At 36.1% G+C, this 23,984-nt stretch overlaps 1 protein-coding gene and 1 non-coding gene across 3 annotated transcripts in view; both read right to left on the bottom strand.

The window, feature by feature from the left end:
- TRIM23 (tripartite motif containing 23) overlaps positions 1-23,984 on the bottom strand; it is a 37,234-nt gene that overhangs the window by 11,379 nt on the left and 1,871 nt on the right. For both annotated transcript variants that reach the window (XM_058731051.1, XM_058731041.1), the window contains exons 2-7: positions 19,533-19,695; positions 18,140-18,261; positions 15,644-15,922; positions 14,895-15,077; positions 11,946-12,161; positions 7,703-7,837 (exon numbers count right to left, since the gene is read on the bottom strand). In XM_058731051.1, coding sequence (XP_058587034.1) covers positions 7,703-7,837; positions 11,946-12,161; positions 14,895-15,077; positions 15,644-15,922; positions 18,140-18,261; positions 19,533-19,695 — 1,098 coding nt within the window. The remainder of the gene's footprint in view (positions 1-7,702; positions 7,838-11,945; positions 12,162-14,894; positions 15,078-15,643; positions 15,923-18,139; positions 18,262-19,532; positions 19,696-23,984) is intronic.
- Positions 13,480-13,586, bottom strand: LOC131489594 (U6 spliceosomal RNA). Its single transcript, XR_009250663.1, has one exon. It is a non-coding gene; the product is annotated as a U6 spliceosomal RNA (small nuclear RNA).

Here is a 23,984-nt window from a genome sequence, read left to right as displayed (position 1 = left end):
GAACTGAGTCAAGCTCTGCACTGACAGTGTGGAGCCTGCTTGGGATTCTCCCTCAGCCTCTCCATATGTATTTGTGTGTGTGTGTGTGTGTATACATACACACACATATGGATAAAGGTCCCAAACATGAGATCCAAAAATAGAAAACTCTTAGAAGAAAACACAATGCAAAATTTTCTTGATAATGGATTTGGAGTAATTTCCTGGATATAACACCAAAAACACAGTCAACTAAAGCAAAAATAGACAAATCGGACCGTGTCAATCTTAAAAACTTCTGTGAATCAAAGGACACTACCAAGAGAGTGAAGAAGCAACCTACAGAATGGGAGACAGTATTTGCCAATCATATATGTAATCATGGATCCCTATCCAGAATATATAAGGAACTCCTAAGGCTCAACAACAACAACAAAAATCAAATAATTTAAAAACAGGCAAGGGACTTGTACAAAATTTCTCCAAAGAAGATATAAAATGGCCAATAAGCATGTGAAAAGCTCAACTTCATTAATCATCAGAGAAATGCAAACCAAAACCACAATGAGATACCACCTCACACCCAGCAGGATGGCTACAATCTAAAACAAGAACAGGGGCACCTGGATAGCTCAGTGGGTTGAGTGTCTGACTCTTGACTTTGGCTTGGGTCATGGTCCCAGGGTCCTGGGATTGAGCCATACATCAGACTCTGCACTGAGCATGAAGCCTGCCTAAGATTCTCTCTCTCCCTCTGCCTCTCTCCCTCACTTGTGCACTCTCTCTCCCCCTCTCTAAAATAAAAAATAAAGAAAACAAAAACAAAAATTAACATGTGTTGGTGAAAATGTGGAGAAATTGCAACTGTTGGCAGGAATTATAATATGGTGCAACCACTATGGAAAACAACATTTCCTAAAAAAAAAAAAAAAAAATTAAAAATAGAACTACCATATCCAGTAATCTCATTTCTGGATCTATATCTGGATCTATATCCCAAAGAAATAAAAGCAAGATCTCAAAGAGATAGCTGAACACCCATGTTCACACTAACACACTATTCACAGTAGCCAAAATGTGGAAGCAACCCCAATGTCCATCAGATGAATGCATAAACAAAAGGTGGTATATACAAACAATGAAGTATTATTCAGCCTTAAAACAGAAGAAAATTCTGTCATATGCCACAATATGCGTGAACTTTGAGCATACTATTCTAATTGAAATCAGCCAGTCACAAAAAAGACAACTACTATATGGTTCTATTTATATGAGATATTCAGAATAGTCAAATTCAAAGAGACAAAAATAGAATGGTAGTTACCAACAGATGGTGAGAGAGGGGAAAAGGAGACTTATTGTTTATATGGTGTGGAGGTTCAGTTTTTCAAAATTAAAATTCCTAGAGATCTGTTTCACACAATGTGAATATACTTAACAATACTGAACTGTATAATTAAAAATGGTTAAGATGGTAATTTTTTGTATTTTTACCACACGACACACAAAAGTATGGTATATATGCACAATACAGTACCTTGAGGTTGTAAAAAGGAATAGAAAATATCACATATTACTGCTATGGAGTAATTTCCAGGACATACGAGTATGTCAAAAGAACATCGTGGAGAAATGTGTAATGTAGTTTACCTTTAAATGTGATCAAAGTGCATACAAATATATAGATGTATTTCTCTATATTTTTTAAATGATGAATAAAACTAAGAAAAAAATTCTTTTTTTTTTTTTAAGTTTTTAAAGTTTATGTATTTTGAAGAGAGAACAAGCATGGAAGGAACAGAGAGAGAAGGAGAGAAACAGAATCCCAAGCGGGCACCGCACTATCAACGAGGAATCCAATGTGGGGCTTGAATTCATGAATCCAAGATCATGACCTGAGCCTAAATCAAGAGTCAGACACTCAAATGACTGAGCAACCCAGGAGCCCCAAAACTAAGAAAAAATTCTTTATGGTTTTTTATGAAGAAAGGAGGGAAAATGTGGAGGGGTCAGGGATAGAAGCTAGACTTCTCTAAATGAATTCTGCTTTGTAGATTTGACTCTGGACTATGTAAATGTTTCACATAATTATAAAACAAGATTAAGTTTTGGGGTGCCTAGGTGGCTCAGTCAATTAAATGTCTGACTCTTGATTTCAGCGCAGGTTATGATCTCACTGCCGTGAGATTGTTGCCAGCGGAGCCTGCTTGGCGTTCTTTCTCCCTCTCTCTCTGCCTCTCCCCTGCTTGTGCACATGCTTGCACACACCCTCTCTCTCTCTCTCTCTCTCTCTCTCTCTCTCTCAAAACAAATAAACTTTTAAAAAAGAACAAGATTGAGTTTAAAAAAAAAAGTACCTAAAAATAGAAAGCAAAATGAAATACATGAACCTTTTAAATTAGGGGGAATTCACTTTAAAAGAGACCAAAACACAACAACCAAATGTCAAGCATAAGCCTTATTTAGCTAGATTCTGTTTCCAGAAAAAAACAAAAAAATTTAACCATCTGGAAAATTTCAATAACTAACTGGATAATGGTTAATATTAGAGATTATTAATTTTTTTTAGGTTTTATGACAGTATTTTGGTTATGTATTTTTTAAAGTCCTTACCTTTTAGAAATACACACAAAAATATTTCATAGATGAAATATGTTGGGGTTTATTTCAAAATAACCTCAGAGACTGCAGATAGAAAGGGGAATGGGGATAAGGACAGATGAAATTAAAAACTGGGAGTAAAGATGGCAGAGTAGTACAGGGACCCTGAGCTTGTCTTGTCCCCTGAAACATAGCTAGATCAGCATCAAACCATTTTGAATACCTAGGAAATTGATGTAAGGATTAACACAACAATGTGCATACTTTGAGCCAGAGAGCTTAGCAGTGTGTGGAGCAGAGAAGTGAACTGGGGGAGAGAAAAGCCATGGAGCTGTGGAGGGTAAGGAGCCATTTTCATGGAGAGAGGACAGAGAAAGAGAAAGGGGGACAGAGGAGGGCATCAGGATGGCAAAGAAAAGCACTACCCCTGAAAGTAGCTGGAAAGAGAGAAACAGTGAAAATACTCACAGAGGACTTGACAAAAAAATCTATTCCCCAAAACCAGTGACAAGGAGAAAGGAGAGGGTTTCAATATCACCAGAATTCTACAAACAGTGGCGTGCAGAGTCTGAAGGTTCAGAGCTCAGTGCCTGCCACTGCTCTGGTGAGGAAGCAGGGTGAATCCCCAGGAGCAGGCAGTGAGTCTGAGGGGTCTGTGTGCCACATGAGCAGAACCAGTTCCCCTGCTTGGAGTGCATTTGGTAGATGCCATATAGCCTTCTTGTGGGCAAAAGTCCCAGCAGACCCCTGAGAGCAGCCACGTTTTCTGGTACTGGGACAAAGATGCCAGAGTGCAGCAAAACCTGGCACTGGTTGTGTGTTGTGATCTCCATAAACTGAGACTCTAATTAAAAATTACATGGAAGCCAATGAAAATGAAAACACGACAGTCCAAAATCCTTGGGATGCAGTGAAGGTGGTCATAAGAGATAAGTATACAGCAATCCAGGCCTTCCCAAAGAAGGAAAAAAGGTCTCAGATACACAACCTAACTTACACTTAAAGGAGCTGCAAAAACAACAGCAAATAAAGCCCAAAACCAGCAGAAGAGAAATAATAGATTAGAGCAGAAATCAATTATTGAAATTAAAAAAAAAAAAAAACAGTAGAACAGATAAATGAAACTAAGTGCTGGTTCTTTGAAAGAATTTTTAAAAATCGATGAACACCTAGCCAGATTTATCAAAAAGAAAAAGGGCCTGAATAAATAAAATCACGAATTAAAGAGGAGAGAGCACAACCAACACCACAGAAATAAAAACAATAATAAGAGAATATTATGAATAATTATATGCCAACAAATTGGGCAATTTGGAAAAAATGGATAAATTCCTAGAAGCATATAAACTACCCCAACTGAAGAATAAATAGAAAGTTTGAACAGACCCATAATCAGTAAAGAAATTGAATCAGCAATGAAAAATCTCCCAACAATCAAGAGTCCTGAGCCAATGGCTTCCCATAGGAATTCTACCAAACATTTACACAAAAGTAAATACCTATTCTTTTGAAGCTAGTCCAAAAAATAGAAATGGAAGGAAAACTTCCAAACTCATTCTATGAGGCCAGCTTTACCTTGATCCCCAAACCAGACACAACCCTCCAAAAAAGAAAATTACAGATCAATTTCCCTGATGAACATGGATGCAAAAATTCTCAACAAGATATTACTAAATCAAATCCAACAATACTTTAAAATAATTCTTTACCATGATCAAATGGAATTTATTCCTGGGCTGTAGGGCTGGTTCAATATCTATAAATCAATCAATGTGATATATCACACTCATAAAGGAAACGATAAGAATCACAGGATCCTTATCCTGTGCAAAAAAAGCATTTAACAAAATACTGCATCCTTTCTTGATAAAAACCCTCAAGAAAATAGGGACAGAAGGAGCATACCCCAACATCATAAAGACCATATGCAAAAGACCTGCAATATTAACCTCAATGAGGAAAAACTGAGAGTTTTTCCCTTAAGGGCAGGAACATGACAGGGATGTCTATTCTCAAGACTGTTGTTCAATGTTGTACTAGAAGTCCTAGCCTCAGAGAACAAAAAAGAAATAAAAGGCATCCAAATTGGCAAGGAAGAAGGCACTTTCACTCTTTGCAGACAACATGATATTCTACGTGGAAAACCTGAAAGACTCCACCAAAAAACTGCTAGAACTGATACATGAAGTCGTAGGATATGAAGTCAACATACTGAAATCTGTTTCATTTCTATGTACCAATAACGAAGCAGCAGAAAGACAAATCAAGGAATCGATACCATTTACAACTGTACCAAAAACCGTAAGATATCTAACCAAAGAGGTAAAAGATGTGTATGCTGAAAACTATAGAAAGCTTATGAAAGAAATTGAAGAAGACACAAAGAAATGGAAAAATATTTCATGCTCCTGGAAAAGAAGAATACTGTTAAAATGTCTATACTACCTGGGTGGCTCATTTGGTTAAGCGTCCGACTTCGGCTCAGGTCGTGATCTTGCGGTCCGTGAGTTCAAGCCTCGCGTCAGGCTCTGTGCTGACTGCTCAGAGCCTGGAGCCTGTTTCGGATTCTGTGTCTCCCTCTCTCTCTGACCCTCCCCCATTCATGCTCTGTCTCTCTCTGTCTCAAAAATAAATAAACGTTAAAAAAAAAAAAATCTTAAAAAAAAAAAAATGTCTATACTACCCAATCTACACATTCAATGCAATCCCTGTCAAAACAACACAGCATTCTTTACAGAGCTAGAACAAACAGTTCTAAAATTTATATGGAACCATAATAGACCCCAAATAGCCAAACTAATATTGAAAAAGAAAACCAAAGCTGGAGGCATCACAATTCCAGACTTCAAGCTGTATTACAAAGCTGCAATCATCAAAACAGTATGGTACTGGCACAACATCAGACATATAGATCAATGCCAACAGAATAGAGAACCCAGAAATGGACCCACAAATGTATGACCAACTAATCTTTGACAAAGCAGGAAAGAATATCCAATGAAAAATTGTGCTGGGAAAAGTGGACAGCAACATGCTGAAGCAGATCACTTTCTTACACCATACACAAAAATAAACTCAAAATGGATGGAAGACCTAAATGTAAGACAGGAAACGATCAAAATCCTAGAGAAAACAGGCAACAACCACTTTGACCTTGGCCACAGCAACTTACTAGACAGGTCTCTGGAGGCAAGGAAAACAAAATAAAAAATGAACTATTGGGACCTTATCGAAATAAAAGGCTTCTGCACAGCAAAGGAAACAATCGGCAAAACTAAAAGGCAACCAACAGAATGGGAGAAGATATTTGCAAATGACATATTGGACAAAGGGTTAGTATCCAAAATCTATAAAGAATTTATCAAACTCGGGGTGCCTGGGTGGCTTGGTCGGTTAAGCGTCCGACTTCGGCTCAGGTCATGATCTCACGGTCCGTGAGTTCGAGCCCCGTGTCGGGCTCTGTGCTGACAGCTCAGAGCCTGGAGCCAGTTTCAGATTCTGTGTCTCCCTCTCTCTCTGACCCTCCCCAGTTCGTGCTCTGTCTCTCTCGGTCTCAAAAATAAATAAACGTTAAAAAAAAAATTAAAAAAAAAAGAATTTATCAAACTCAACACCCAAAAAACAAATAATCCAGTGAAAGAAATGGGCAAAAGACATGAACAGACACTTTTCCAAAGACAACATCCAGATGGCTTACAGACACATGAAAAAATGCTCAACATCACTCATCATCAGGGAAATACAAATCAAAACCACAATGAGATACTACCTCACACCTGTCAGAAAGGCTAATATTAACAACTCAGGAAACAACAGATGTTGGAAAGGATGTAAAGAAAGGAGAACAGTCTTGTACTGCTGATGGGAATGCAGACTGGTATAGACACTCTAGAGAACAGTAAGGATGTTCCTCAAAAATTTTAAAAGTGCTACTCTACAACCTAGCAATTGCACTACTAGGTATTTATTCAAAGCATACAAAAATAGAGATTCAAAGGGGCACATGCACCCCAGTATCTATAGCGGCACTATCAATAATAGCCAAATTATGGAAAGAGCTCAAATGTCCATCAAATGATGAATGGATAAAGAAGATGTGGTTTATACATACAATGGAATACTACTTGGCAATGAGAAAGAATGAATTCTGGCCATTTGCAGCAACATGGATGGAACTGGAAGGTATTATGCTGAGTGAAATAAGTCAGTCAGAGAAAGACATATCATATGTTCTCACTCATACATAGATCTTGAGAAATTAAACAGAAGACCATGGGGGAGGGGAAGGGGGAAAAAAAGTTACAGAGAGGGAGAGAGGGAAAGAGGGAAACCATAAGAGACTCCTGGATACTGAAACAAACTGAGGGTTGATGGGGGAGTGGGGGATAGGGGAAAGCGGGTGATGGGCATTGAGGAGGGCACTTGTTGGGATGAGCACTGGGTGTTGTATGGAAACCAATGTGTCAATGAATTATATTAAAAAAAAAGAAGATGTGGTATATATACACAATGGAATACTACTTGGCGACCAAAAAGAATGAAATCTTGCTACTTACAACAATGTGGATGCAATGAGAATGTATTATGCTAAGCAAAATAAGTTAGTCAGAGACAGACAAATATCATATGATTTCACTCATATGTGGAATTTAAGAAACAAAACATGAATGTAGGGGAAGGGAAGGAAAAATAAGATAAAAACAGAGACGGAGGCAGGCAAACCATAACAGATTCTTAAATACAGAGAACAAACTAAGGGTTGTTGGAGGGGAGGGGTGGGGGTGGGCTAAATGGGTGATGGGCAGTAAGGACAGCACTTGTTAGGATGAGCAATGAGTGTTATATAAGTGATGAATCACTAAATTCTACTCCTGAAACCATTATTACACTATATGTTAACTAACTTGGATTTAAATAAAGAAAAAAAGGGGTTTTAATTGTCAAAGTAGATGATGGGTACAGGGAGATTCATTATACCACTTTTCATTTTCCAATGATGAAAGTTAAAAAAAAAAAAAAAACCATGAATTTCTTAATTGTCTCTTCAAGCTGATTATCATGGAATATAAAACAATCATGATCTCTCAGAAACCACACCTAAAAATGAAATATAGTACATTACCTTTGTAAAAGTGACAGGGATGCTGGCATCCAATTGAATGTGATCTGCAACCTCTGTAAACTGCTGCTGCTGTTTTTGCAATGTTTCCAGTAACCTTGTAATTTCCTGTTTTGCCAAAACAACTCTACAATCATCCTAGAAAAGAGAATAGTTTTCCTGTAAACTTATTACAGAAATAAGGGAAAAAGAGATAACACCAAAACTCAAGAAAAGTTCATCTAACATCATAGTATTAAAGGTTAACTTAAATGTAAATTTAACTAGGATAATAATAATAAGTGGGCATTAATAAATAATTTAAGACCCTTTCAAGAGAAGAAAAGATAAATAAATTGTGGTATATTCACAAAGGCCACAATGAGAATGAGCCACAATTATACCTGATGATTTGAATTTCACAATGTCAAAAGAAGAAAGGACATGAAGAGTTCATTCTGTATGATTCCATTTTTATTAATACCAAAACAGACAAAAATAAGATATGCATTAGAAGTCAGGTTTATCCTTAGGGGGGAAGTTATCAGAAGGGAGTCTGAGGGGTATCTTGGGGCGCTGGTAATGTTCTGTTACATGATCTGGATGCTAGTTATACAGCAACTAGCCAGGTGAACACTTATGCACACATTTCTGTATGTATGTTGTACTTATTATTTTTAATGTTTATTATTTTATTTTGAGAGCAAGAGAGAGCAAATGTGAGTGGGGGAGGGGCAGAGAGAGAGGGAGAGAGAGAGAATCCCAAGCAGGCTCCGCACTGCCAGCAAGGAACCCTGAACTCACACACTGTGAGATCATAACCTGAGCCGAAATTGAGTCAGATGCTTCGATGGTTGAGCTACCCAGGCGCCCCTGCATGTTGTACTTATATAAAAAGGTTTTTAAATAACTTAAGATATATATGTACTGGTTTTTTTAAAAATGGGACTACATGTAAAATTGAAAAGTCTCCCTCTCCCTCTAGATCCCCAGACTCTTTCTTCAAAGTCAAGCACTTTCCAGTTTCTACAACATTATTCCAGAGATTTTCTACACAGACACCAATATATTCTTCCTAAGACAGAGATCTTCAAACAATATGTAAGCTCCATGAAAGCAGCAGTGTTTACAGTTTTTGCTCACTGTTGCATATTTATATTAGTCAATTATTAACTAACAAACTTTGCTTATAAGTTGCATGTTGTTCCAGTTATTCATAACAAAAGCCTTTAAGAAATTCCTGCTTCTACTCTCTCATGCCCCAAATACAAACAAATCCTATTAGGTATCCGGAATTTGGATACTTCACTCCACTACCCAAGCCAGTATTCTCTCTCACATGGAATTCTACAACAGCCTAACTCCTTTTCTTTAACTCCTTCCTTCCATCTTTGCCCTCCTCCAATCTGTTTTTTACACATCAAAGTGATCATTTTAAGTAAGATCAAGTCATTCTTGTCAAAATTTCACAATGGCTTCTCTATTTTAATCAGTAAAAGCTGAAGCCCTTCCAGTGGCCCACAAAGCCTTTGTTACATATAATTCCCTATTACTTCTGATTATAGCTCCTATTTCTCTCTCCTTCATTTGCTATATACCAGCCACAGTGGCCTCTTTTGCTGTTCCTCAAATACACCAGACATGGTGTCCTAGGGTTTTTTCTCTAATGGGTTTCCTCAGTGGGAATATTCTTCCCTATATTAGGGCTTGAATAAATTCCTTCACCTTTTTCTTTTTTGAGGCTTTGCTCAAATCTCACCTTTTCTTAATGATTTTTACCCTGACCATTTGATAATGCAGTCTGCTGGACTCCCACACTTTTTCTTTTGTCTTTAGTTCTTACCACTATTCTAACATTTTACATAATTTACTTATTTAGATAAGGATATGATTTATTGTCTTATCTTCTCCTTGCTAAAATGCTAATTCCGCAAGATTATATAGCTTTTTATTTGTCTTGTTTACCAGTACATCCCATGTTATCTAGAAGTACCTGGCACAGAGTAGGCACTCAAAACTTATTTGCTAAATAGACAAATCCTCACCACTTAGCTTCATGCCTTGAACTTAGATGATGCATCATTTTTTTTTTTTTTTGGAGGGGAAGGATGATTAAGCTTTGTTCTCAAAATTGATAATAACGTGTGATGTTCTATCCATTCTTCTGTTCAATTATCTCTGTGGCAGGAACTGTTAAGAATATTGGTTGGGGAGATGCCTGGGTGGCTCAGTTGGTTAAACATCCGACGTTGGCTCAGGTCAAATATTATGGTTCAAATTTGAGTCCTGCATCAGGCTCTGCGCTGACAGCTCAGAGCCTGGAGTGTGCTTCAGGATCTGTGTCTTCCTCTGTCTCTATCCCTCCCCTGCTTTTACTCACACTCTCTCTCTCTCTCTCTCTCTCTCTCTATTGAAAATAAACATTGAAAAAAATTTTTAACAATAAAAAAAAGAATATTGGTTGGGGTTAGGGTTCTATGACTTTAAAAACCAAAGTTAATATGAAGAATGACACTAAGACCCTAACTTCATTTGCATTAACATAGTGAAATAATACCATATCATTAACAATTACCACTTTGATGAAATGCTTCAGAAATTCTAACCTCCACATATTTCAGTAACTATAAACATACTTTTTAACAGAATAAATATAAAAATACTTTTACGTATTCAAGTAAACAAGATCTAGATGTAATCCATTTCTGATTTTTCTGCTGAACAAACATTTATTAAGTTCCTTCTACCTAGATACAAAGATGAACAAGATACATGCAGTCAACATAGAGAAGAATGAAGAATGCATATTGTTCAGGTTCGAATTAGTAGAGGAAAACCACACCACTTATGTAAACAGAAAGAATTTACTATGAAGAACTGCTAACTAGGTGTAGTTATTAACTAGGTAACTAAAAGGGTAAAAAGTACTCAGAGGTATCATGTGGGAAAGCAAATGTAGGAAGCAGCTATCACGCCCCAGGAAAGGGGGAATAAAAGGCACATGCTAGAATTATTAAAACTTAGAAACCTATAGGAAAGTCCCCATGGATCTTAAGCTCAGGTCTCTAAGGAAAGTGATATCTTCTTGTGAGCAGTGAAATTCACAGGAACCCAAGTAAATGGGAACCAACGGGAAACTAACTCTACCTTCCAACCTTACTTTCCTGTCCCCTGTTGATGGAGCCTAAACTAACAAGGAGCTGGCAAAGCAGGTATGTGGTTTGTAGAGTTCTAGTCCAAAAATCACAGGGCAGAGGAAAGAATAGGACTGAAGTTCAAGGCAATTTAATAAATGGCATACACATCAATTATTATAATTCAATATGATAAGCTCAAGACTTCTGTGGTTACAGCCTCACCACATTCATATAAGTCTAATCAGATATATAAGAGAAAAAGCTTTACAATTAGTAATAAGTTTAGTTCTGCAGTGATTTGCAGTCAACACAATTCCTAGCAATATGTCAATAAAGGTAAAATACACTACAGCTTACTGGGAATTCCTAGGGCAATAATTACCTTTCTATCACCAACTCATGAAAGCAAAACCAAATAGAAATAAATAAGACTGACATTTTTGCTCAAATAATCTTAAATCCAATTTATTTTAAAAGTATATTATCTGGGGGCACTTGGGTGGCTCAGTCAGTTAAGCATCCGACTCTTGATTTTGGCCCACATCATGATCTCATGGTATCATGATCTCATGACATGATCTGAAAACTGGTAAAACAAATTGCTTCTGATACCTCAATCATCAAAAAACATGAGATTACTGTGATATCAAAATTAAGAACCAATGAATTAGAGCAGAGATAGGTAGTACATGCTACAAAGGCATCCAAAAAAAAAAAAAAAAAAAAAAAAGAACAGTTTCAAAGAAAAGCAAACATTTGAGCTAGACTTTGAAAAAGGATTTCCACTATCAGAAAAGGGAGATATAAGCCCACCAAGCAGAAACAATAGTACATGCTTGGTAAAGAAGAGTTAAAGGGCTTAGCATGACTAAAAAATGACAAGACATTCAAGAGTTTCTAGAATCCATAGTTTTAAGCTGGGGAGGGCACATGAAGTAGAGGACACTGATATGGTTGGTGGAGCAATTCAAGGTTAGAGACCATGTCCTAAGCACAATGTTAATGCACACAGTAACAAATAATAATAATATTAAAATATTTATTAATAAAATAGACTAGTGCATACCTCTGATAATTATCTGTTTAACCTCCTTCTTAAAATATGTCCTAACCACATTTAATCTACCTACTTGTTGCAAAGTCTTTTCACAATGAAGACAGGCTGTTGAAACTTGGGACAACAAAATAGTCATATCTTCTTGTTGCTGCCTGAGCCAAATCAGTTTTTCTCGAACATGAGCATCAACAACACTTAGAGCCATTTCTTCTTGACGACACAGAGTTTCATGAAGATCAGAAAAATAAGCTCGGACACATGACCGGGCATTCTCTGCAGTACCCGGTACCTAAAGAAATAGAAATTAAACAACTTTAACCATAACAAAGATTTTATATGTGAAATAGTGAAAATTTAAATACCATCTATGTTCTTAAAAATTGCAGAATTGCTATCTTCACACAAGATCTTTCTCCTTAACCACAGCCTTTGGACATCCAACTCTTTAACATCTCAAGCAAAAGAGAATACCTAATCTTCAGTCTCTTCCACTGTCAAACCTAGTTTCCTCCATCTCAATAAATGGCAATGCCATCTTCCACATTGTTCAAGCCAAAAACAAAAACAAAAACAAAAACAAAAACAAAAACAAAAACAAAACTGGAGTCACCCTTAATACTTCTCTTTCACATCCAATAACAGTCCCTCAGCAAATTCTGATGACCACAAAACATATTCAAAACAACATACCCAAAATCTGATCAAGCCTCATCACCTTCACCTCTACCGACCTGATCTATGACATCATCGCTCACCTGATTATTACAATAGTTTTCTAATTGGCCTCAATAGATCCACTACTGCCCTCTACAGAGTATTCTCCACCTAGCAGCCTGACAGATCCTTTTAAAATGTTAAGTCAGGGGGCACCTGGGTGGCTCAGTCGGTTAAGCATCCGACTTCGGCTCAGGACATGATCTTGTGGTCCGTGAGTTCAAGCCCCACGTCGGGCTCTGTGTTGACCACCCAGAGTCTGGAGCCTGTTTCAGATTCTGTGTCTCCCTCTCTCTCTGACCCTCCCCCGTTCATGCTCTGTCTCTCTCTGTCTCAAAAATAAATAAATGTTAAAAAAAAAAAAAGAATATATTATAAAAGAAAAATGTTAAGTCAGGAAGATTATTCTTTTGCCCAAAACTCTAATGATTTCCCATTCCACCCAGAGTAAATGCCAAAGTCCTTTACAGGGAGTGTTCAAGAACAGACTCCCTGAAAAAGCAACATCTGAGCAAAGACCTGAAGAAGGTGACAAGATTATCTTGAGGAAGAACATTTGTGGCAGAAAGAAAAGCAAATATCCATAAGACCCTTTGTGATCTCAACACCTGCTATGCTCTCCTCATTCATTCTACTCTAGATGCATTTGACCCCCTCACAGTTGTTGGGTTTTTTTAATTGAAGTGTAGTTGACATACAATGTTGTATTAATTCTAGGTGAACAACGTACTGATCTAACAATTCTACACATTACGTGGTACTCAGCACACTAAGTGTAGTTAGTATCTGTCACCATACAACGTTATTACAGTATTACTAACTATATTCCCCATGCTGTACTTTTCATTTCCATTACTTATTTTATAACTGGAAGTCTGTACCTTTTAATCCTTAAAAATATGAAATACTTCATAAATTTATGTGTCATCCTCACACAGGCACCACGTTAATCTTTGCTGCATCATTCCAATTTTAGTTTATGTGCTGCCAAACTGAGAACTCCTCACAGTTTCCTAAGTGCACCAGGCACACTCCAACTTCAGGGCCTTTGCACTTGCTCTTCTCTCTGCCTGGAATATTCTTTCCCCAAATATTAGCATGGTTCCTTTCTTATCTGTGTTAGGTCTTTGCTCAGTGTCCGTTTCTTAGGGAGTCTATCCAGGAACACCCCATATAACACTCCATAGCACTTAACATACTTTTGCCATTAGTACTGACACTTTTTCCACATTAGAATGTAAACTGCAAAGGCAGAGTTTTTTGGCAGTGTCTCCTTAGCTAGAACAATGCTAAAACAGTGTCTAGCTATTGTATGGGTTCCATAAATACTCACTGAAGGAATAAAGTATTTCCACTCTAGCATAAAATGTCCAGTAGAACCTTCAATGATGATGGACACATTCTGTATCTGTGTGGTTCAATATGGTAGCCATTAGCTATATGTACGTGAATATACTTGAAATGTAGCTAGTGAAAATGAGAAACCAAATTTTGTATTTTATTTGATTTTTAAATAATTTATGATTATGATTATGATTATGATTTTGACAGAGTGAAAGAGAGAGAGAGAATTAATCTTCAGCAGGCTCCATGTTCAGTGTGGAGTCGGGCACAGGGCTCAATCCCATGAAGCATGAGATCATGACCTGAGCCGAAAATCAAGAGTCAGATGCCTAACCAACTGAGCCACCCAGGTGCCCCTAAGAGCAACCTTTCTTAATGCAAATCTGATTATGTTATTTCTATGCTAATTCTTCAGCGGCTCATCACTGCCCTTATAATCAAGTCCAACCTCTTTAACAGAGCTAATAATATCCTCCATGATTTGGCCTTTAACTCTCCAACATTTTTTTCTTGCCCTGTCCCATCCAATACTCAAAGATTCAAGTGTAGTGAACTGAGTTGTTCTATAATATGTCCAATTCTTACTTCCAGGCATTTCAACACGTGCTTCCCTCTCTGGGACAACTCACTCCCCACCACACTCTTCTCCCTGACTAAATTTCTTCAAGTCTCAGTTTAGACACCACATATTCCAGATAGCCTTCCCTGAGGCAGCTAAATTATTGCCACTCTTATGCATTACTAAGGCCTCCTGTACTTCCCCTACAAAATAGTTACTACATTTGAAAATGTCTCTCTTCCATGATGGATTATAAACTCCATGAAGATAGAGACTTTTTATAAAACTTGTTTTCAGTGACTAGTGCAGTACTAGCACAACGTAATTGCCCAATAAATTAAAAAAATGAAAAGGTGAGAAGTACAAAGGGTAAGAAAGTACAGAAGGAAGAAAAAAATTCCATACATGTTCTGTGTGGGCCATTCCAATTCCATCTTCCACTATTTGTTCTCCTCCTTCAATGTGCTGAACGATTCCAACTAATTTTCTGGAATAATCTGAGATTTCCTCAGTGAAGGTCCGTATACAGTGAGCCATATCTAAAATTGATGCTCGGATCTGGTTAGCTTCTGGTTCCAATACTGAATGCTAAAATGCAACACAATTATAGAAAAGAACTCATGGTACTGACTAACAATATAAAATGCTATTTAAATCACTCCTATAATAATAAAAAAAAAGCATCAGTCTCAAGTGGCTTTTATAACACATTTACAAAAGCACAAGATAGTAAATACTAATGTATCTTCATCACAAAACTATTTATCCTTCAAAGAAATAATTTAAAATTTGGGAGTCCATTTATTGTTAAATAAGAATCCAAGAGACTCACTTTATGATTTTACCATAAACATCAGTTCATCAAAAGACTTAAGTACTGTCAAAACAATCCAGTTCACTTAAGAAAACATGCACACAGAGAACTTTTGTTTCCTGCTGGAAAGCTATTTTTCAATGAAGAAAGAATCATGAGGCTTCTGAAATTTTTGTTATGACATTCAGAAATTGAATCTCTCATTTCTTTTCATGCTACCAAGCTCAACTCATTCATCACTGAACGCTTCTTCAATCCCTACTTGGCATAAAATAGTCAATGTAAACAAATGGTAGGCTGATAAACCAGGTAGAGTCATCCAGTCTAATTATAATCATACCTTGTGACCTTGGTGTTTTCCATACTCTTTGCAGACACAGCACATAAGTGGACTAGTCTGACAGCCTTCTTCCAAGCAAACAAACTCAATGGCGTGTACCTGATGCTGAGAGCACATGGTTTTCTCATGAGGTTTGTCAGCCAGAGGCACTCGTCTGTGCTTTGCTAATGTCTTCGTAGAATGAGTAACTTGAGAACACTCTGAGCACAAGTGAGTTGCACACACAGTGCAATATACAGACGCAACGTGAGCTTCATCTTCATCACAACGAATGATACTCTGATAAACAAAAAATTAATGTCTTCAAACTGAACCTCCATCATTACAACATGATAAATTTTAAAATATAAAAGCCCATAATCCTTCCTTTTTTCCCCCATAATCTTTTCTTAACTGACCAGGCTTTACATTGAAAATATACTGGCAATTAAGTAAAAAGGTCATTTACTACTCACCTAAGAAAGTATTCATTTTGTTTTTTGAGTTTTTTTTTTTAATAGTTTATTTATCTGAGAGAGAGAGAGTGCCCTTGCACGTGCACACAATCAGGGAAGAGACAGAAAGAGAGGGAGAGAGAATCGTAAGCAGGTTTCATGCTATCGGTGCAGAGCACTATCCAGGGCTCAATCTCACGAACCTTGGGATCATGACCTGAGCCAAAATCAAGAGTCTGACACATAACCAACTGAGTCACTCAGACACTCCAAAAGTATTCATTTCTATAGGTAAGTGAGAAGCTATTTCCAAAACTTATTATCAATCCATGCTATGAATTTGGGGCCAAAAAGAGAACTATCCTTATAGATTTACAGTCAGTGTAAAGCTATCTTCTATGAAATCCCCTCAGCTTATATGCAAGAAACTGAAAACTAGAGGCTAGAAATCTCTTTTTTAGAAATCTTTTAAGACTAAAAAAGAAAGTTGATAATAAATACATCCCCACTGCTTTAGTTTTCAATTTTATAAAAGATTTTATTTTGCAGTAATCTCTATACCCTATATGGCACTAGAACTTACCACAACCCTGACAACAACATTGGCATGCTTCACCAAGTGAACCAGCCAGGCTCCCCCACCACTACTTTAAATACCACTTATCATGGTGATGTAGCAGAAGAAGAGAAGTGTGAAGGCTACTGTGAGAACCAGATGTGTGCATAAGAATCAGATGCAAAGCTTTTAAAAACACAGATGCTCAGACTCTAACCTATGAAATTCCAATAGGTTATAGATGAGGCCTAATCTGTGTATTTTTTTCTAAAACTCCATAGGTGAGTTCACTGTATAATCCAGGCTGAAAAAGCACTGATTTAAGCTAGTTTAAAGAAAAAATAAAAATCCTATGTTATATATAAGCTCTTAAATATTATTTCTAATTTTCATGAATTACTAAAAAAGCAATTCAACTTGAAAAACTTTATATAACAGATAATCAAGAATGTTTTGAAAACTTATGATGAATATTAAAAGGCCTAATTGGAAAGGGAGCAATCTGGCATAAATTATTCCAGAAATGAAAATCAGAAAAAACACCAATGGTATCATTAATTATCATATTAAATTTTAAAATGAACCCAAAGTTCAACAAGTAAAAAAAAAATACATGTCTTCTATTTTTCAGACATGATTAATATTTACAAGGACAACATTAGATAACATTCTAATGTCTTTCGAAAGATAAAAGATATAGCATGTGAAGGAACTGCAAAACTTTTAGGAAACAGTGCTCTAGTTTGAAATTCACTTCAGTGATTCACTTTATATAAAGAAATCATGATCTAATAGAAGAAAAGTAGAAATCAATCTGACATTTGTTTCCTTGATTCTAAACCTGTGGTTTTAAAGTTGACCAATGAAATCATTAACTGTTATTTACTACAACTATTCTCATATCTAGTACAGTATATGAGCTATGCATATAATTAAGTGTAAAAAATGTATTTTAACCTGTGTTAATGGGCAGCATCCTAATATTTACTGGATGACCAGCTTGTTGGATAGAGTATACTTACACATTTAAACTTTTCATGAAGATATTTATAGTATTAATTCCCTCAAGAGCTACTGCTATCTTTAAGGCATTTGGCCTCTACACTAGATGGCCTCTTTGATGGAGTTTCTCTTTCTTTCTTTGCACCATACTGTTTATTGTTGATTCACTTTTGCATCCTCTGGTTTAATGTAGCTTCCACTTCTTTTTACTTTTCCATAACCTTCTAACTCTTGACTTTATCCTTGGATAGAACTGAATTATAATAAGGAGGTAAGTTTATACATAAAATATACTTTGGGTATAGTATTTTCGGTGAATTCAAGTTTAAGTTTTACTTTCTATTCAGTTGGGAATATTATTTCCTATAAAACTGTAATGTAATGAAAAGTTGTGTTTCTGGATTCCTATCTGCCGAAGGAAGTGAGGTAAGATTATACTTATATTTTAAAATAAAAGAAAAAATTCATGCTCATAATAAATATTTTAATAAATTCAATCAATACCTCTCCAGATATCCCAATGGCTTCTTCTGCAACTCCATATTGGCCAATATGTCCATTCTGTAGTCGTTCCAAAAGCTCCAATAAAGCAAAATTTTTTTTCAATCCCCAAACACCTGAATCTCCTAAAACAAATATAAAAATAAAAACTAAATCTAATAAAATGGAATATTAATCATTTCACTTCATACCTAACAGTAATTTATCATATATTTATTAATATCATTAATAATGTCTAAATTTTCAAAATTCAAATTTTCCCTAATTTCTTTTTATTGCTAGAACTATTGTCTTGTTAAAAATTCTCTTTAAGAAAACAGAAACTCCTGGGGCACCTGGGTGACTCAGTCAACTAAGCATACCACTCGATTTCAGCTCAGGTCATGATCTCATGGTTTGTGAGATCCAGCCCCAAGTAGGGTTCTATAGCGATGGCACAGAACTTCCTTAGGATTCTCTCTTTCCCTCTCCTCTGCTCTCCCCTACTCATGCTCTTTCTCTCAAAATAAATAAACATTAAAAGAAAACCTCAGCATTCTTTTTTTTTTTTTTAAGTTTATTTATTTATTTTTAACAGAGACAGAGAGAGTGCAGGTGAGCAAGGACGGGAGGAGCAGAGAGAGACAGGGAGAGAATCCCAAGCAGTCTCTGTGCTGTCAGCTCAATCCCACAAAATGTGAGATCATGACCTGAGCTGAAATCAAGAGTGGGATGCTTAACTCTTGTTAAGTCACCCAGGAGCCCCAACTCTTCAGCATTCTCAGTAAAAACATAAAGTTCTACTATTTTTCTTTATACTTTTTAAAAACTATTTTGTCACTGACTTTTACTACATATATTAAAACAAGTGCTTTAAAATACTTTCTACAGCAACCTCTAGTAAGAAATACATTTTCCCTTTCAACACAGGATAACCTATATATATGTATATATGTATATATATATGTGTGTACACATATGCACACTTATATATATATTTACTTATAAATACTTAGATATATGTTTACTTATATATATTTATATATGCATGGTTTTAAAAACATGTTCATATATAATATATACATCTGAAAGAAAAGTTTCACACACCAATATTCACCTTCAGAGTGCAACACACATTGTTTTTCCATTTCTTCTTTAAAAAATCATGTTCACAACCAATTAAATTGATTTCATAACTAAAAATTAGCTATGATTTGTGTTTGAAAACCACTGTATGAAATATACACTTAGCTAAAATAACTCCTCTAAGTAAACTAGAACTAGAACAAGTGAAGATAATCCTTTTCCATACATCTCTTCTAACCTAGAACCCTACTGTAATCAGTGACTATACAAACTCCTTTTCACACAAATAAACCAAACAATTTTCAATCTTAAATACAATATATTTTCCTACCTAGATCTGTTACTTGTCGATCAAAAGGGCAACGGATTGCTCTTCCATGAAGAGGCAGGCGGGTAAGACAGTCATGACAGACTGTGTGGCCACAAAGCAGAAGGCGAGGAACTTTGTCTCCTTGCAAAGAAAAGACATCTTCACAAACTCCACACTCCAGCACCTAATAATTGGCATGGGAACATGTGCTCTTTAAATGATTTTTTAAAAGCATACATACTTCAGGCCAAAAAAAAAAACTTGATCGAACATATTAAATCAATCTTTCTAAGTCACTTTATTTCTCCATGAAAAAAAACAGTCTAGATTGTAAAACCTTAAATCATCTTTTTATCATATCATCTGACAGACCCTACCAAAACTATATCATAGTGAAATCTCCTTGAAATGTCAAGTGTTAGGGACAAAAATAATGTAAATTAATATCATCTTTATCTTTTGAAAATTATGACTTGATTCATTATATCGGAATCTGTACACTATATAATTCTACCGAATTTGCATTCTTAAGCAATTTCTCCGAAATTACCCCCCAAAAATCATCATTAATTTTAACAAAAATAATCTGAAATATGTACTAGGGTGACATTTAACCCTTGTAAATAATAAAGAACCTGTTCAGAAAAGACTATAAGTAACTTTCAAGTATCTTCTAGTGTTTATATTATATAATGTAAAGACAAGAAATCAGCTAAGACTTAAATTTCAATTCCTTGTTCTTAATTAATAAATAATTCCCCTCGGTTAGAAAATATTTTGTCTATATAGTTCCAATTACAGGCACATGACTTGCCCAAGGCCATGCAGTCAAAGGAAAAGCAACAAAAATCAGCATATTGATTCCCAAGCACATGAGTGTGGTTTTAGAATTAAGTCAACAACCTATATTTTTATTAATGAAGTACTGTTAGTACTGTTACTTCCAAATATAGCTGAAGTGTTTCAGAATTTTATTTTTTTTTAATACCCATGTTGAACAATTATGCCACAAACTCTTATGTCTGTCATCCATGACCTACTACAATCTGTCCTCTGTCCTACTGCTTTATTGCAACCCCCTTCAGACTCTATTCTCAAACTATATGAAACAATTTGTAGCTCCTAGAACAGGATAAACTGTTTTTGCCTCTTTCTTTATGCTGATGCTGAGGAAATAGCTAAACAGACATTTTTCTTGTGGATCCTCTTTTTAACATTAGTAAACTAACAAATTTCTAAACAACTATACCTCTCAGCCTACCCACACAGGTCAGTACAACTGAAATGAGCACACTATCCCTTGGGCCATCATGCACCATGGGTAAGTGTTTAATCTTAACACCCCAGAGCACTTTAATTCCCTTATTGGCTTTCCAGCCTGTCTTTCCCTGTTAGACCAAAAAGCCCCCAGAAACAGGGCATTCCAAACAACCAACCACTGGTGTGCTTATATAAATAAAGTCTGAAAAAATAAAGGTTTTTAAAAAGAGGGGAGGCACCTAGGTGACTCGGTAGGTTAAACATCCAACTTCGGCTCAGGTCACCATTTCATGGTTCTTGAGTTCAAACCCTGCAGCACGCTTTGCACTAACAGTGCAGGGACTCACTCACTCACACTCACACTCTCTCTCTCTCTCTCTCTGTTCCTCCCCCATTTGCACTTTCTCTCTCTCAAAATAAATAAACTTAAAAAAAAAATTGTTTTAAACAGTTCAGCCCAACCACCATCCCCCAACAAGTAAATAATGCAAGACAAAAACCAGAAAATGCTTAGTGGAAATCACACTTAATATATTAAAAATATTAGCTCTGTAATTAATTTGGACTTAGTGCATAAAATACAAACATTTTTCACTGTAAATTCATAACTTCTAATTGGCTTGCATCCCAGTATGGTTCAAGACAGTCTTAAATGTAATACATAGTTCACAGAAAAAGACATGAAAACAACTCTTTAAATACATGAAAAGATGTCCAATCTCACTCAAAAAACTTTGAAATGCAATTAAACCTACACCAATATACTGTTTTCAGTTTTCAGATTAGATCAAACAGGTCAATAACTCTTTGTTGTGCTGGTGAAAGTGTGGGAAAGCAGGTATTTTTTTTTTTTCTTTAAGAGAGTACACCAAGCCGCTCTGGAAAGCAGTGTGGAGGTTCCTCAGAAAATTAAAAATATACCTACCCTATGACCCAGCAATAGCACTGCTAGGAATTTATCCAAGGGATACAGGAGTACTGATGCATAGGGGCACTTGTACCCCAATGTTTATAGCAGCACTCTCAACAATAGCCAAATTATGGAAAGAGCCTAAATGTCCATCAACTGATGAATGGATAAAGAAATTGTGGTTTATATACACAATGGAATACTACGTGGCAATGAGAAAGAATGAAATATGGCCCTTTGTAGCACCGTGGATGGAACTGGAGAGTGTGATGCTAAGTGAAATAAGCCATACAGAGAAAGACAGATACCATATGGTTTCACTCTTATGTGGATCCTGAGAAACTTAACAGAAACCCATGGGGGAGGTGAAAGAAAAAAAAAAAGAGGTTAGAGTGGAAGAGAGCCAAAGCATAAGAGACTCTTAAAAACTGAGAACAAACTGAGGGCTGATGGGGGGTGGAAGGGAGGGAAGGGTGGGTGATGGGTATTGAGGAGGGCACCTTTTGGGATGAGCACTGGGTGTTGTATGGAAACCAATTTGATAATAAACTTCATATATTAAAAAATAAATAAATAAATAAATAAATAAATAAAACTATTAAAAAAAAAAAAAAAAGAGAGTGCACCAGCAGGGGAGAGGAGCAGAGGGAGAGAGAAAGATGGGGGGGAAAGGAGGGAGAGGGGCAGGGGGAGGGAGCGAGAGCGAGAGAGAGAAAGAGAGAGAGAATATCTCAAACAGGCTCCACACCCAACACAAAGCCCAACATGTGGCTGGATCCCATGATCCTGGGATCATGACCTGAGCCAAAATCAAGAGTCGGATGTTCAACCAACTGAGCCACCCAGGCACCCCTACATGGTTTAGTAATTCTATTTCCAGGAATTTATCCTACAAATATATTACACATGCGTGAAGCAGTCTCTATGTTATTCCTTATAGCACCATTTGCATTTGCAAAAGATTGGAAACAAAGTAAATATGTACGAGTACAGACTAGAAAATATAGTATATTCATGTACTGCAAACTATGCAGTCTATGGAGAAAGAGGAAGTTTTCTATGTACACAAACAGAATGATTTCACACAAAGCAAAGCGAAAAATGATACATAGAATACATAGCTTTTGCATTAAACTGAGGAGTGTAAGAGCATATATTTATATATATGTTTTTATACAGGCATACTAACTTTCTAGCAGGCTATAAAGGAAATTAATTACACTGGAATAGTGGTTCCCTATGAGGAAGGGAAATAGCTCGAAACAGTTACACATAAATTATGTTATATATACAAACTTAAATTTAACCTACGTTTTTAAAAAAGGCAGGAAAGAATTTTTATTTAAACATCCTCACTTAGGGGCACCCGGGTGGCTCTGTCGGTTGAGCGTCCGACTTCCGCCCAGGTCATGATCTCACAGTTCGTGAGTTCGAGCCCCACATCAGGCTCTGTGCTGACAGCTTAGAGCCTGGAGCCTGCTTCAGATTCTGTGTCTTCCTCTCTCTCTGCCCCATCCCCACTCATGCTCTGTCTCTCTCTGTCTTAAAAATAAATAAAACATTAAAAATTTTTTTAAACATCCTCACTTAAATATCAAATTCAATCAAATACAGAAAAGATACAACACAATTAGATGTAAAACAAATGCAACATTTTTAATAGATGTTCTTGCTATTCTAACATAAACTTGTTTATGACCATATACTTCAAAGAATCAAATTAAATTTTACTTAGTCCATTCATACCTTGTATCTGTGACCCCATAATTACAGAAGATAAAAAAAACTTAAGTTGCTACCACAGGTTTTTTCAAAAAGCACTAGCAACATACAACTGATTTATAAACCAAACATGGGTCCAAAAATAAAGTTATTAGATTATTTCACATCAACTCAGTTAACAATAGAGTAAGACATTCTTTCTTCAGTATTTATCATTAGGAAGTGTGGCTAAAAGCCCAAGAAATTAAATCCTAGATAAGAGAAAAGCTCTTAATTTTATAAACTTCACAAATATGCCAAAGAGAGCTACAAACTTATCACATGTAAATAAAACTTTAATAAACCAGACCATATTTTAAAAGTGCTAAGGAGACTCACTCTTCAAAAGAAACTTTCCTGATTCCTTTTTCCTTTTTGAATGTGAATTTCAGAATGTTAGATTTTTGTCTTTTTCTAGTGAAAAAACCATGTCACTCTCAGCTTGTTCATTAAATAGGTCATTTTACGTATTAGCATCATATACTTCAACTTTCACCTTCCAATGAATAATTTCTGCTTTCATCTATGAAAATGACAGTGAG

The sequence above is a fragment of the Neofelis nebulosa genome, chromosome 1, assembly GCF_028018385.1.
Source record: "Neofelis nebulosa isolate mNeoNeb1 chromosome 1, mNeoNeb1.pri, whole genome shotgun sequence".
NCBI lineage: Eukaryota > Metazoa > Chordata > Mammalia > Carnivora > Felidae > Neofelis > Neofelis nebulosa.
Note: the sequence above shows the minus strand (reverse complement) of the source record. Positions and strands in the feature narration are given on the sequence as shown.